Source organism: Marmota flaviventris, chromosome 1 (assembly GCF_047511675.1).
Source record: "Marmota flaviventris isolate mMarFla1 chromosome 1, mMarFla1.hap1, whole genome shotgun sequence".
NCBI classification, from domain to species: domain Eukaryota; kingdom Metazoa; phylum Chordata; class Mammalia; order Rodentia; family Sciuridae; genus Marmota; species Marmota flaviventris.
Genome location: NC_092498.1, coordinates 199,480,898 through 199,497,760, shown reverse-complemented (window position 1 = coordinate 199,497,760; position 16,863 = coordinate 199,480,898). Strand labels below are relative to the sequence as shown.

Sequence of the window (16,863 nt, the reverse complement as noted above, 5' to 3'; positions counted from 1 at the left end):
TAGGAGAGACAGTGGAGTGAATCTGACTTAACTTTCCTATGTACATGCATAAATACACAGTGAATCTCTGTCATGTACAACCATAAGACTGGGATCCTAATTAGAGTAAGATGTACTCCATGTTTGTATAACTATGTCAAATTATACTGTACTGTTATATATAACTAAAAAGAACAAAAATACATTTAATGTTTATTACTTAAAAAGGAAGTTTTCTTATAGACTTGTGAATTAGTTAACTTATTAATTTAGTGATTATTGTTGTAATACTGATGTTTTAAAACAACTTTAAATTTTATTGGCAGCTAGGCTACTGTTCTCCTTTTAAGTTTGTTTAAATTTTCTTTCTTGTGCCAAAATAAAAAATGAACAAGGTTAGTACTTCCTGTTTTTGCACAGGAGTGTATGTTTTCTTTTGGGGTAATGGTTAATAGGCTTTAAGTTGTCTGATGATCACAATCGCTCTCCTTTCTCTGCAGGCCTTGTGTAGAATCACTCGCCAGTCTCCTACTGCCTTCCAGAATGTTATTGAGAAGGTGGGACTAAACTCCATAATAAATTCCCTGGCCTCTGCCATCTGCAAAGTTCAGCAGTACCTGTTGACCTTATTCACTGCCATGTTGTCCTGTGGGATTCATCTTCAAAGACTAATCCAAGAAAAGGTTTGAATTGACTTCAATTTCATCCATTATTCTACTTTTAAAAGTTGTTTTCTTATATAGTTTTATTGGTTCAACAGATAATGTCATCTCTGTAGAGTTTATTCTTCATCCCAGGAGATCTTTTTGAATTTTCTAAACCTTTGTACCATACAGCATTCCTTTGAAGACATTATAAGAGCATTTTAGTGATTAAAATAGAAATACAATAAATGAATTCTGCCTGCTTGTCCCATTTTAGTAATGAAAAATGAGAAAATTCAAGTCGTTCCTATATGCTGGCATTTATTATGTCTTATCCACCTCAGCCCTAATTTTTTCCATGTCCTTTTCCTGCGTTGGGAGGGATCCCTTCACATTCTCTGCTTACTCTGACCCATTTTTATTCTTGTCTGATACTCTGCCAAACCAAATCACTTTTGGAGCCCCCTTTCTCAGTTTTAGTCTCTCCCTATTCCTTTGATGTTGTATTATCTATAGTATAATTTGTAAGTATTACATTCTTTTTAAAAATCAGTTAAATCAACCATATTTATTTTTCTATAGTGTCTCCATCACATAAGTTTATTTTGAACAACAAAGACGTTCCAAATCCAGTAACTGCTGGACATTCAGTGTTAAGTTGCTACCACTTTAAGTGAAGCCATACCACTTGCCCATTAGCCAATCCTATGAAAGCCCTCCAAATTTAAAGAGAAATCTGAAACAATAAACGAATCTACATTACCTAATACATAATATGTAGCAGATATGATGCCAACCCACCCTTCTCACATCTCCTTTCTCATATTCCTTTATATTATCATCATTCTTTTTTATTGGTTCATATTAATTATACAGAATGCTGCATTTCACTGTGGCCTATTGATGCACACATATAACTTGATCAATTTCACTTTCAGGTACATCTTACTCTTTCCTCCTACTTCCCCTCTGATTATCATCTTCTACCTTATTAATGTCCTTTCTACTTTTGTGAAGTCCCTCCCACCCATTTCCCCACTGCTTTCCACATATGAGAGAAAACATATGGTACTTGTCTTTCTGAATGCAGCTGATTTCACCTAGTATGATGCTCTTCAGTTCTATACATTTTCCTACAAATGACATAATTTTGTTCTTTATGGCTGAATAAAACTCCATTGTGTGTATATATTGCATTTTCTTTACCCATTTATCTATTGATAAAGAAAATGCAATATATACACATGTGATAAACATGGGTAATGCATGTATCCTTAGAGTGTACTGATTTTAATTCTTTTGGATAAATAGCAAAGATGCTATAGCTAGGTCATATGGTAGTTTTATTCTCAGTTTTGTGAGAAACCTCCATACTGGTTTCTGTAGTGACTGTACCAATTTACTTTGCACCAACAGTGTTTAAGAGTTCCTTTACCCCAGCTTGCATTTTTTGGCCTATATTTATTGTCATTTGTATTCTTGATTGTTGTCATCCTGTATGGAGTGAGATGGAATCAGTATGGTTTTTGAGAAATTCTTTGATGACTAAAGATGTTGAAAATTTTATCAGAAAATTCTTGGCTATTTTTTTTTTGTTTTGTCGGGGGAGTTACCTGGGATTGAACTGAGGGGCACTTTGTCACTGAGCCGCATCCCCAGCCCTATTTTGTATTTTTATTTAGAGACAGGGTCTCACAGAGTTGCTTAGCACCTTGCTTTTGCTGAGGCTGGCTTTGAACTAGCAATCCTCCTGTCTCAGCCTCCTGGTCTCTGTAACAGGCATGTGCCACCTTGCCTGGCTGTATTTTTGGAGAAGTCTGTTCAATCCATTTGATCATTTATTGGATGGATTGTGTGTGTGTCTGTTGGGTTTTTGGATTCTTTGTTCTGGATATTAATCCTCTGTTGGAAGAGTAGTTGGCAAATATTTTCTCCCATTCAGTAATCTTTCTTCATGTGGATATTTCCTTTGCCAAAGATTTTTAATTTGATGCTATTCCATTTATTGATTCTTGCTATCATTTCCTGAACTATAGAAGTCTTATTCAAAAAGTCATTGGCTGTGCCTATATGTTTAAGTGTTTTCCCTTTATTCTTTCCTAGCAATTGCAAAGTTTTTGTTCTTATGCTTAGAGCTTGGATCCATATTGAGTTGACTTTTGCATAGGGTCTATTTATATTCTTCTAAACAGGGATGTTTCCCCAGCACCATTTGTTAAAATGGCCATTTTTATCCAACATACATTTTTGACACCTTTCAAGAATCAGATGACTGTAACTATGTGGGTTTGCTTCATCTGTTGTGTTGATCTACACGTCTGTTTATAAAAAGAGTACTATTGTGGTCTGTGTATGAGGTGTCTGTCCCCCCAAAACTCCTATATTGTGACAATGTTCAGGGGTAAAATGATTAGATTTTGAGAGCTATAACCTAATAAAGTGGGTTAATCCATTGGATTAATAAATTGAATGGAGTAAGTGGGTGGTAACTGTAGGCAGGTAGGGTGTGGCTGGAAGAAATGCGTCATTAGGAGTGTGCCTTTTGGGTTTATATTTTCCTGGAGTCTACCATGAGGTGAGCAACTTTTCTCTCCTGTGCCTTGCTGCCATGATATTCTTCACTTCAGGCCCAGAGTGATGAAGTAAGCCAGTCACGAACTAAACTTCCGAAACCATGAGTTCAAAAGAAACTTTATCTGCTCTCAGGTATTTTGATTACAGTGACAAAAACCTAACACAGATACTATGCGTGAGTGTGCTCACTCTTGCGCTCGCCTTGGTATTGGTATTTTGATGGGGGTTGTTTTGACGCTCTTGATTATTTTTGGTAATATGCCACTTTAACAATATTATGTCTATGCATGATTGTGGGGGTAGTATTACATTCCTACCAGGGTGTCATAAACAGGTCTCTCTAGTACCCTTGTAACAAGTGACTTCTCTCACCCCTTGCTGAAGAGTGATGCATGTACCAGTAGCATCAGCATCACTAGGAAGTGTTAGAAATGCAGATTCTCAGGCCCACTACAGATCTTCTGGATCAGAATCTACATTTTAATGTCATCTCTAGGTGATTCCATTTGAGTTTTATGGTCTGAAAAGTCCTTTCTGAGAACATTAGTGTTCAGTGAAGTGTGTAAAGAGGTTTAAAAAAAAAAGTAATGGCTATACATAAGGTGGAAGGTAATGAGTCAAAGATATTTTAAGTTTTGGAAAACATGGTAGAAATAACACTATTGGGTCTCAAATGGGACCACTTAAATACATATTTTATGAAATCAGATGCAAATGGAGTTTTCTTTAGTCATAAGAATATTACGTCAGTTGCAGGAAAATGGATGAAACTGTAAAGCATCATGTTAAACAAAATAAGCCAGACTCAGAAATGCAACTGGTGTGTGTTTTTTCTCATGTGGAAGCTAGTGGGGGTTAAAGAAAGAATAAAAGGGCCATTATGAAAGCAGAAGGGAAACCAATAGGGCAAAAGAAGGGGATGGGGGAAGCGGAAAGCAAGGGGAGTTATTGGGGAGGGATATTAGTGAAATTAAATGTTATGTGCATGTACCAATATGCCACAATGAAACTTACCCTCAGATAAAGTATTTTTCCGACAATCTATGTGTCTAGTTTTTGCTATTAAATTTTCCAAGTTATTAAATGTTATTTAAAAAGTAACACTCAAGTAGTTTTACTGCATGAATTATGGTAAGAAGCCCAGTTTTGGAAGTTAATTATTTAAACTCTTAGCACAGATGGGGATTTATTAAACCTAAAATATCGTATTTTCCAATGGCAGTAAAATAAGATGTATTAATTCATATGATTTTTGTCTTATAACGAGTAACTGATTTTCATGTTCTTAAATGTTTGAATGAGGAATTAAACATATGGAATGATAAGTAACAATTTACTTTTGATCAGTATTGGCATTTTCTAAAGTTTTTTATTGTGGGAGAAAAACTGAAAAATTTATTACCTTAACCATTTTTAAGTTTGGAGTTCAGTATTAAGAATATTCATGTTAGTGTGAATCAGACCTCCAGAAGTTTTTCATCTTGCAAAACTGCAGCTCCACCTATGAGATATTTTGGGTGGTATTAAGTCTCTAGATTTTATTTAAATCTATTTTATTAGGCTCCCTCTGACACCAAACTGGCTGGGCAAAGGAGGGTGCTGCCTTGTTACTGCTGGGTTGGGGCAGAATTCCGGGTGCCCAGTGGATTTGCTCTGATACCTGAGCTGGTGGAAGAGCTGCCCACTGTTGCTGGGCTAGAGGGAGAGTTGAGACTTTCCGTTAGGCCTCCTCTGTTGGTAGCCTACCCTGGCTGGCATGGGGTTACTCATTCCTGGTGAAAGGCCAACGTGCAGGCTTCCTACTGTGCCTTTCCTGACACTGGCAGGGAGAGGGAAGGGAAGTGTGTCGTTTAGTGTGGTTAGAGATCTAGGCTTTTCATAAAGTCTACACTGACACCACAGTGCGGGGAGAGGGACCTGACTGTTGCAGAGTTGGGATGAAAGTCCCACATCTCTACTTGTTGTTTTCTGACACTGCTTTGGTCGGGGATAGTGTTGGGGTGACTTGTTATGGTCATGTGAGGATGGAAGTCATGGCATCCTACTTACCCTTTGCTGATGGAGCTGGAGTTTGGATTTTTCATGGTATTGAACTTGAGTAATATAACTATTAACTAAAGTTTTCTCTCTTCCTGTCTGCCCCTTTCTAGGTCCTTTGGTTTGAGAGAGCTGGTTTTCTTATGTACTTGTGTATGTGTATCTGTCAGTGTTTCCAAGGTCCTAGACTCTCTAGAACCCACTCTGGGATATGAGGCAAAAAGCTAACCCGAGGAACAGAAGTCCCAAGGCCCCTAGCTGTTCTGCTTCCTTCTCTTTACCTTTCAGTCATCTTGGGTTTGTTTTATGTTTATTATCCAGGAATTTTAGCTCCACTGAGTGGCTGGAATAGAAGTGCATCTTCTCTCTTCTAGTTTTTCAAATGTGCCTATATCAGCTCAATAATAATCAAAAAAACTCATTTAAAATGTAAGTTTTTATTTTTTATTAATTAAAACATTTTACCCCTTATTGGGCATTCACTCTGGCCCATGTACTTTTAGCAATTTGTAACTCTTTCACAAATGAGACTTTGTGTGTTGACTATTTCTCCAAGTTCATGGCAGATATAAGTACTGGATAGAAATGTTTATACTTTTAACAGGGCAGACGGTAAACAAGGAAACAAAATAACTGTGGGTGGTGCTAGTGTTCTGAAAATCATAAACAGTAATGGGACGGAGTGACTGACTGCAGGGATCGATGCGCAGCCAGTCTCCTTTAGTGTAGTTGGGTGTGAGGAGGAGTTGGTGAAGGCCTCCCTGAGGAGGTTATGAGAAGGAGCATGCTAGGTGCAGAGCTGGGGGAAGAACTTAGTGGATCAGCTTCCCTAAAATGTGAAACTATTTGGGGCAATCTTGAAAGAGGAAAAAGGCCAGCAGAGTTGAAGTACAGCAAGTGGGAATGAAGGGACATGGGTAGAGGCTGGGAAGTTGAAAGCAGATCTGGATCATGTAGGGCTGTGATATTGGCCCTCCACATGGGCTTTGTTTGACACAGTGGCTATTGTTTTATTTTTACTGAAAGAAGATAAAAGTGCATGCATCTGTACATACATATGTGTTTGAGGAACAGGTTTATTCACATTATTCTTGCTAAAATGAGGGTCCCCCTCACCCTGCCCCTGCAAGTGTTTGGTTTTGGTGGGTGTCGAGTGCTAGATGAAGGGATATGGGAGCCAATACAAAGTTTCTTTTGTCCTGCACATGTGGTTCTTCTGAGTAGACTGATGCCTAGAAAATAAGTTCTTGAGAGAGGTCTATTCCTATCTTTCTCAATAAAAAATTTTTGCTTATTGAAGACAGTTTAGAAGAAGAAATCAGAATCATCTGTACAATCTCAGTTATTTAGAGATAATTAATTTTATTTTTTGTCTAAATTTTAGTTTACAAAGTTAGGATAAAAATGTTGATTTATCTGTTTTCACAATATGTTAATGATATTAAATATTCCTTAAGAACATTTTCTTCTTCTCTTTCCTCTCCCACTTTCTTTCCCTTCCCTTCCCTTCCCTGAGCTAAGCATGTGCTCTAGCACTGAGCTATGTCCCTAGCCCAAAAACGTATGATTTGTTAGATGATGTCATTTTTGAAGCTCCAATAATTGGAATCTTCCCTCTTATTGAACTGTTTGCCTTCCATTGTTCGGTTCCCACTTGCCCCAAAACAAGTATCATCTTATTAAATACATCTTTGTGTTCACCTCTAATACGTTGACTCTACTGTTAATGGATTAGTCTCTGCACAGATATTACTAGATTGTTCTCTAGAAAGGTAGATGCTATAAATAACATTTACTTGTTATTTAGCTAGTAGTCATTTAAGCCAATGTTATTTTCTATTATAATAAAATCTAGAGTTCAGAAATTGTAAATTAGCAGTATACTTGAAGTTTTCATTGTTATTTGTAATTAGTGATTAATCTGTTTGAGATATGAAACCATAGCTAGGTTTTCATCTTAAACCACATTAACTAGATGCTATAGTTTGTTTTCCTCTGAATTATGCTCATTTTCTTGTGTGTATTTCTTTTAGGTATTGGTGGAATCTGTTCACACTGTCACCTGCATTAGCTACTGGGGTATCAGTGTTCTTTTACATAATCATTACCCAGCAGCCATTTGCCTTACTTGTGATGGTTTTGTTGTGTGTCATTATCTTCAACATGATCTGCTTGCCTGTAGTTGTACTTAAATGGCAGAAAAATCCTTTATACAAAACAAGTGTTCTATATATGTAATACAAATATACCCCCATAGTAACAGAAGACTCTCTTGATTCACAAATCATGTGTTTTCCATATTTCAGTAATTGGAAAAATTGGGCAAAACAAAAAGTGACATTTTTCAATGCCCCCCACCCCTCAGGAAACTTTCAAACCTTTGGTGAATGGCATTTACTATGTGATTCTGGAATCATGGTTAGATGTTAGGGAGCTGATTGTAGTGGTGCCCTCTTATCTGTAGTTTTGCTTTTCATGGTTCAACTGTGGTCTGAAAATATTGAATGGAAAATTTTGTATTTTTTTTTTTTTTTGGTTCTGGATCATACGTTTTTGGGCTAGGGACATGGCTCAGTGCTACAGCACATGCTTAGCTCAGGGGCACTTATCCACTGGGCCACATCCCAAGCCCTCCCCCCTTTTTTAAAAAAAATTTTGAGATGGGATCTCACTAAGTTGCTGAGGCTGGCTTTGAATTTTCCATCTTCTTGCCTCAGCCTCCCAAGGTGCTGGTATTACGGGCATGCACTACTGTGCCCAGCTTGAAAATTCTGTATTTTGAGAAAGAAGGACAACAATCACATAATTTCTATTATATTGTTATATTTATTTTATTATTAGTTATTGCTAGTTCCTTTCTGTGCCTAATTTATAAAACTATCAGTTTAGTTTGTAAATTAAACACATAGATACATGTGTATAGAAAAAAAGCATGTACAGGGATTAGTATTTCATGCATCTGCTTGGAAAAACATGGAAAAGGGGAGAGTACTGTTTCAACTTAAATTCTTAAGTGAATAAGAGGCTTCTGGAAAGTCTGATAAGGTTTAAGAAGAAACCATGCAGATTTGGTTTGAATGTATGTACTAATATTTACCCTATAAACTTTTTTCCTGGTTTACTTCATAGTTATATTTCTCTGGTTCTTCCAAGCTGTTTGGGTCCTGCAGACATGCAGTCATTACGAGATGGGGTTGAAGGAGCTTGGGAGTTCATGGATGTTTCTTGCTCTTTATTGGGTAGAAAGATGCTGGATGAGTCCATTGTGATATTCTCTAGTTATGACACCTCAACATTTAAAATATCCCTGGAAATCTAATGTAATTTTTACCAGATTTTAACTTTTAAAAATTTTAAGGTTTTACATATTCAGTATGGTAAATTCAGAATATGTAGAATACATAATACAAAAAAATTTAAAGTGCTTACTGTGCTAACCTCTGTAACCATTTTAATATTTATCTTTTCAAGTTCATATACATAGACACATTTCATTTACATGTTTTCCCCTTCCCTGCTGCCACACACATTACTAGAATCTTCTCACAGAAATTGGATCAACTGTATATTTGATAAATATTACTCAATGAGGGGTTAAGAATGTGTGTCTAGCTCAGTTACTGCAGTTCTTCAATATCATATTATTTATTTCCAATACTTTTTAGTTGTAGTTGTACATAATCTTTATGTGGTGCTGAGGATCAAACCCAGGGCCTCGCACGTGCTAGGTGAGTGCTTTGCCACTGAGCTACACCCTAACCCCTCGATATCATTTTAAAAGATTATTACATCCATTTTATGAAGGCATCACTCCAACAGTTCATTATTACACATTTAAATTTTCTGTCTTTAAGTCATGGAGAGCATTCTTATGGTTAAATCCTTTTGCATGGACATTCAGAGTTATTTTCTTAGGATAAATTTTTAAATAAAATTCCTAGTTTAGTCTTGCATTTTTTTTAAAAAGTCCCTTTTCCTGTGTAGTTTATATATAAAACACTATGGCTTTATGTATGTTGGCAAATAGCTACAGTTCCAGTAAAAATGATAACATTGTACCCTGAATATATATCTTCACATATGTCAAAAATTTTGGTTTAGAGCTTTATTAAGTCCATGGTTATAGTCCCTTCATTTCCTTCAAGTTACTTTTTTATCTTTAAGATTTTCAGCCAAGATATTTCAAGGTCACATGGTAAATTATGATTCTTTTTCTCCCCATAATCTTCATCTTTTTAAATTTGGTGAACCACAGTAAGTTATTTTGGATTGCTGGAATTTGTGGTTCTGTTTTACATTTTGACTCAGAAATCATGCCACTTGGAAAATGGGCTTCGTTGTCTGACCTCAGGGTATCAGTAGAAGGTGACTATTCTTAGAACTTAGAAAATCTAAACAGAACAAGAACAGAATCTGAAAGACTTCTGTTTCTGACAGTATAGCTGAACAGATGCCTTGCAAGTTTTTACTCTAAAAACCTTAGAGGTGCAGGCTGGGGTTGCGGCTCAGCAGTAGAGCGCTTGCCTAACATGGGCGAGGCTCTGGGTTTGATCCTCAGCACCACAAATAAATAAAAATAAAGGTATTTGTTAACTACAACTAAAAAACATTAAAAAAGAAACCTTAGAGGTGCTGGATGATTTTTGCAAAGACATACCTTAACTTGGAAAAAAAAAATCAGAAGCTAACTGTGGAGATGAAGTGAAAATCAGAATGATTGCTGTGAAACTAGTATGGTAGTCTTGGTTATGAAGGGATGGGTGGGTGTGTTCAAGACAAAGTTTCATGTATAAAGTTGAGAGAATAATGTAATTGCCCCATGTATACCTGCCATCAACACTTTTTTAAATACGTGGCTCATTATGCTTTATTTATATTCTTTCTTCATTTATACTTGGCACATAAACACTGGTCTTCCCTCTGCATTATTGTGAAGCAAAACCCAACATCACATCATTGTGTAACAACTTCATATGTACGTGTAATAGATGGGAATCTTTTAAAATAAATATATTCATGTCACTCAACACTAAAAAATTAATACTTTCCCAATATATTCTCTGACATATCCTGGCAGAGTTCACATTTTCTTGACTATCTCATAAAAAATGATTTTTAATAAAGATTATTTGAATCAGAATCAAATCAAGTTTCTTATTTTATTTCTTAAATATTTATTTTTTAGGTATAGTTGGACACAATGCCTTTATTTTATTTATTTCTACGTGGTGATGAGGATTGAACCCAGGGTGCCAGGTGAGGCTCTACCGCTGAGCTACAACCCCAGCCCCGTTAAGTTTCTTATTTTATGTTGATTGATCTCAGTTCTCTTTTAGTATTTGTGTTCCCTTATGTCTTTTCCCTTCTTTGTAATGAATTTGTTGAGTAAACTAATCATAGTTAGATTTTTTCCACAGCTATTTTTTGCTGATTGAATCTAGCAAACAACATGGAAAATGTGGTATCTTTTGACATACGACTTCTGTATTTGTAAACTGCTATTAACAGGTTTGAGATTCAAGTTGAATGGGGGGGAATACTTCGTTGATTGTATGTATAGTTGTATGTTCTTTGTATAATAGAAGACACATAATAATTGCTTGACTTTCTCTTTTCTGAGTTGAGTGAACAGTGGCTTCAGGAAGTTTCAGTGCAATATATTGATTATAAATTTCCCTATAAGCCTTTCACTTAATGGCTTTAGGAGTTATCAATGATAGTTACTTATGTCAATATATTATAATCATAATAGTATGTCTTTAAATTCTATCATTCTTTGTTCATTAGTTAGGATTCCTCTATAGGAAAGGGGTCTTACTTATGAACTCTGGTTGTACTGAGATACAGTTTATACAAGCAAAGGCAGGATAAATGCTTCATTTTTTGTCTGGTTTTCAGGATAATGCATTGATTTTTTTTTTTCCTACTATTTTCCAAAGATTGATTCTTTTTATGTACTTATGAACTGAAAAATCATGTATAACTAAAAAGAACCAATTAAAAGATTTTGATGTGTTTCAATCCATTGTACATAATATTCTTTTCCAGAAATTTGTGCAAGGTGCCTCCCAGGTTTTTTGTCTGTGTGAATAGTCTTTGCTTTCTTGTTACTGATACAACAGTAGTTGCACAACTCCTCTTGTGCATTTTCTGCTCTGGATCTGAAATCATCCATTTTTCTCAAGGAGTCCTGGTTTTTCTACTGCAAACTAGTATTTAGGGTCCATAGTCTGGTATGGGTACTCCTTACTACTGTTTTGGTTATTATCTCTACATCTTTGCAATGAACAGAGCTAGGAAATATGTATTTAAAGTATATTAACTGGGCTGGGATTGTGGTCAGTGGTAGAGTGCTTGCCTGGTGTTTGTGAAGCACTGGGTTTGATCCTTAGCACCACATAAAAATAAATAAAGGTATTGTGTCCATCTACAACTAAAAAAAAAATTAAAAATACGTTAACTGTATTTTTAAATACACTATATTATATTAGTATTTGTTTCTGTTAAATAGAAAATCTTAATGACATAATTTTTATAATATTTATATTGTATATTTTGAACAATAACGGTGTAATTAACATGATTTTCTGAACACAACTTATTAACTTTAATTTTTTTAGTTCTTTTGTATTTGGGTATTTCCAACAAATTAATTAATGCATTTAACCTTCTTTTATATAACTCTGTCTTATTAAGCCACCAATTTGTGTACACTTTTTAGGTATGACATATTTTTTTAAAAAAATTTTTGGCTTCATTTGTTTTATAACCATGTAAAACATTAACTTGGTTCCAATGTCATTTTAAGAGAAGACCAATTCAGAGAAGTCTGGTTTTCATCTTTATCTTCTACACTTTCTCCATTTTTCTTATTGAGTGTAAATATTTCTAGGGTGACATTTAATTTTCCACTTAAAATAGAGATATTTGCTTATATTTTATCTCCACACATAAAAATGTACATATGTTTCCCTCTTTATCTATTCATCTCTGCCTACTTCTCTCCCTATATAATGAAATCTTTTGCTTTTCTTTCTGAAAATGTAAATTTCGTCTCATCTTTAACTGTGTCTCTGGGAACCTGTGAAGATGAACCTGTTGTCTCTGTTACTAAGCAGGAATCCTTCTGGTTAAAAAATGGTCCCTGGTTGATAAGTTGCATCTGGACTGGGAAAATAATAAATACTTGGTAGGAAGCGGTAACTTTTGACTTCCCTAAATGCAATGGTTTTTATTTCTGAGGAGATCCTTTGTTAACTCTTTGGAAGATCTGCCCAGGGGGTTGTTTCTAGATGTTGGTACCTATTGGGTATGACCCTCTAAGTCAAGGTGGTTCCCATTCCCACACAGTATGGTTCTTTTCTCATGGCATCTGAGCTGTGCTGCCTGGCATCTGATGCTGCCTTGCTGGTAAGCCTTGGATTTTGAGCAAATGGGTAGAAAACATGATCTGGGATAGTCCGCTGAATCTGTTAAGTTGGCTCTGAAAAGAACCCTGGTAGGTTCTGCAGTATCCCTCCCTTCTTAGATGAAGGGTACACCTTTTATATATCTCTTTTTGTGGGTTTTTGTGGGGGGGTTAGTTAATATATCTCAGAGACAACTCATAGCTGTTTATAGAATGTTCCTCATCTTTTTTTCAAACAGTACTTCATGGTCTGCATGTACCACATTTCTTTCTTTCAGTTGGTTTCCTATTGATTTTTGAGTGTTGGATCTCTCTCCTTACATTATAGGAGTAACATGAAAAGAAAAACTTAAATATAATTTAACCAACTCTTTGTGACTTTGTTGTATGGAAAGCTTTCCTAAGGAATTGGTGTCCAACATAAAAAATGTGAAAAATAGTTGAATAACAACAAGAAAAAGATAGGACAAAGTGGACTTACATGTGAAGTTACTTCACAGAAGAAACAGGAATGGTTGATAAGCTTGAACTGGTGTTGAGAAAAAGATGAAAGTTAAAATGAGTCACTATTTTATACTCTTAGACTGGCAAATGTGTAAGTGTGACGATAAGAATTGTTGGTAAAGGAATGGGCCAGCAGAAGTTCTTTTAACAGTCGCTTTGGAGTGCAATTTTCTCTCTAGTAGAGGCTGAAGATGTACATACCATAGCAATAAATATCCCTATTAGGAATATATCTTTATACAGAAATATGTGTACACATAAATATGTGAAAATTGTTTAGCATAGTATTGTGTTCATAATAAAGTAAGATGGCAAACAATGTAAAAGTCAACCAACAAGAGGTTGTGTAACTAAACTAATGTATCTATGTGGTGCAGTATTGTACAGTAGTTAAAAATGAATAAACCAGCTTGAAAAGTATTAACACTGGTAAATCTCAGAACTTTGAGTGAAAGACAAACTGCAAAATATAATATATATTGGTCTTTTTTTAAAAACATTTTTTAGTTATCAACGGACCTTTATTTATTTACATGTGATGCTAAGAATTGAACCCAGTGCATCATGCATGCTAGGCAAGAACCCCTCCATTGAGCCACAACCCTAGCCTGGATACCGAAGTCTTTTTGTGTTTTTTTTTTTTCCCTCTTTTGTGTGTGTATGTGTGTGTATGTGTGTGTGTGTGTGTATATATATTTTGGTACTGGGGATTGAACCCTGGGGCACTTTACTAATGAGGCACACTCCAGTCCTTTTTAGTTTTCTAAGACAGGGTCTCACCAAGTTTCCCAGATTGGCTTTGAACTTGTGATCCTCTTGCCTCAGCCTCTGGGATTATGGGCATGCACCACTATGCCTGGCTCCAAGTCTTTATATTTTTTATGGTGCAAAATTACACAGTAAAATATATTGGTGCCAGCACTAATTCATCAGCTTCAGATATTTTGAACAGAAGTGGGGGAGAGAGCTGTGGACAGAAGGAAGAAGGTGCAATTGGAGAAGGTGCAATAGAGGTTTCACCTATGTCCATGTTAGCAATGTTTTTCAAAAGCAAAATTGTTTTTCAAAAGCAAAAATGAGAACTAGGGCTTATGTGTTTAAAATAAGATTTGAAAAAGTCACTACTTTGATAAAAATCACTACTTATTTTCCTTTGGAAGGGGAAGAGTTTTTATTTTAAAGCTCCTGATTTGCTTTTTTGTTCTTATTAGCAATGTTATTAACAACAAGAGGCACCCATCTTTTCATTTATTGGGTTTTGGGACCATTTGTGATCTCCAGTTTCCTTTTGTTTTTTAGAAGGATATTTGAAGATGGAAACACTGTGATTATCATTTTTCTATTTCTTAAATTTTACCTGAAGCCCCAGAATATACCAAATTTTCAGAACTTTATCCTTCATTGCAAATGATAAGGCTTATTAAACCCACTGACTTTGAACATTACCACACATGTTTGAATGGAAAAACATTCTGACAGATTAGTGATGTGGCATTTGTAAATGACAGATAGAATGTGATGGGGCTTTAGGGTGAGCCAGTGGGGTGAGTTGACTTCTCTTGTGGTAGTTGTATTATTAGCTGGAGCATCACATGTTTCAGATGCAAGAAAAATATTATCCTTTTAATTCTCTTATGAGTGACAGAATTAGGCATCTTCTTTCAATCTTTAGCTCTTCATGGATGATTGTTGCCATACTTGTTTAGTTTGGGGAAAAATCTGAAGTTAACTAAAAAACATATTTTATTCAGCTTTCAAAAATAATTATCTCTAAAAGTCTACTGGGTTCTTCCCATTCCATCTCTTTAGGATTCAGAAAGCATAAATGTAAATTTCACATGTAAATCACACAATTGCATAGGACAACCCTGGTAGCTTTAAGATTATTTTATGGGTGTGAACGAGGGAAACTTTTTTTTTTTTTTGATTGAACATTTGAGGGATGTAACATTAGATCTTTTTGCCTACCCATGATATGGGTAGGTTGGCTATGGATTTTCTGGGTTCTCTCTCTCTCTCTTTCTCCATTGTCTTGGTCTTTTGAGCTGTGGTCTACGTTTCAGATTAATGTTAGAAAGGCCTTGGTTGTGGGATGAAATATTTATTTAAAAATATTTGTGGTTGCTGACCTATCTGGGAATTCCATACTTCAGCGTACAGTTCTGTAATTGATTTTAGATTATAATTGCTTACTGGCAAGATTATTCAGATGAAATAATGAACATCATAGCCCTTCTTGCTTGTGAATTCTAATTAAACTGAGAAATACTAAAAACTAAGCATTATATAATCCTCTTGGGGTCAGATTTGGGGAGGAGAAATGCTGCTGTGTGTAATTTTTAAATCTCAATTATCTTTATAAAAAATGTTCAAAGTATTTACATAAACCCTAGGATATGAGCAGGTAGAGTGAAATCATGAATGTACATGGGATGCCAGCAGCTCTTTGGGAAGCTACAGAGGGAAGGAGAAGGTGAATTGTGGCAGTCCTGTAAATTGGAGAATCTAGGAATTTCCAGCAAGTGCTTACCCATTATAGGAAAATTGCTCACTTAAGATAGAAAACTTGGCACGCAGTTCTTAGAAAAGTCACTGAAACCTAAAAAGGGCTTCATAGCCTTACAGTGTGTTGGGTGAGCATAAAAAGACCGGTAGGGTAGGAGTAGGCAAGATTAACTCAAGGCTTTTAGAAACGCCCAATAAAAACTCCCTCCTTGAAGACAGCACCTTATCCTGGAAAAAAACAGAATTAGGAGACATATTAAATATGGTGAGAGCCCTGAGGGCAAAGGCGTGGAGGTGACCAGGAAGGTAGGCACTGGGAAGGTACTGAGGACCTGGCTCTTAGAGGCCATATTTGTATTTCATGGTAACAGAAAGAGCCTTAGCATCATAAAAATTACAAAGTTATCCAGATCTATCACTCCTTTCTGCGAGGGATCAAACTAGAACCTCTTTCCCAAAAGTACTGTAAAATCGATGTCATTTAAACACCACTAACATAAATTGGTTGTGGTTAAGCCCATAAACAGGTAGTATAAAAGAGTACAAGAAGTGGTTTTGAAAAACATGCTAGAGACCAGAAATAGATTTTAAACTTCTTGAATTTTGAAATATTTGCATATATGCATAATGAGAATCATTGGGAATGGGACCCAAGTCTAAACATCACATTGATTGATCTTCCACCTTTGAAAGTAATTAATGTCTGAAAGTAATTATATACAATATTTTGATTATGTCAGCTCCCATGAAGTCAGGTGTGAAATTTTACACTTGTAGCCTCATGTCAGAGTGCAAAAGTTTTTGATTTTGGAGTATTTCAGATTTTTGGATTAGCAATATCCAACCTATAATAAGATATTAGGAATAGAAGAAAAAAGCTCAAATTTTTTTTTTAATTTTTTATTGTTGGCTGTTCAAAACATTACATAGTTCTTGATATATCATATTTCACAATTTGATTCAAGTGGGTTATGAGCTCCCATTTTTACCCCATATACAGATTGCAGAATTACATCAGTTACACATCCATTGATTTACATATTGCCATACTAGTGTCTGTTGTGTTCTGCTGCCTTTCCTATTCTCTACTACCCCCCCTCCCCTCCCCTCCCCTCCCCTCCCCTCCCCTCCCCTCCCCTCCCCTCCCCTCCCCTCCCCTCCCCTCCCCTCCCCTCCCCTCCCCTCCCCTCTTCTCTCTCTGCCCCCTCTACT

At 35.9% G+C, this 16,863-nt stretch overlaps 1 protein-coding gene across 1 annotated transcript in view; it reads left to right on the top strand.

Moving 5' to 3' along the window:
- The window catches only part of Ulk4 (unc-51 like kinase 4), a 516,944-nt gene that overhangs the window by 128,051 nt on the left and 372,030 nt on the right, over positions 1-16,863 (top strand). The window contains exon 22 of the mRNA XM_071600065.1: positions 480-662. Within this exon, the coding sequence (XP_071456166.1) occupies positions 480-662 (183 nt within the window). The remainder of the gene's footprint in view (positions 1-479; positions 663-16,863) is intronic.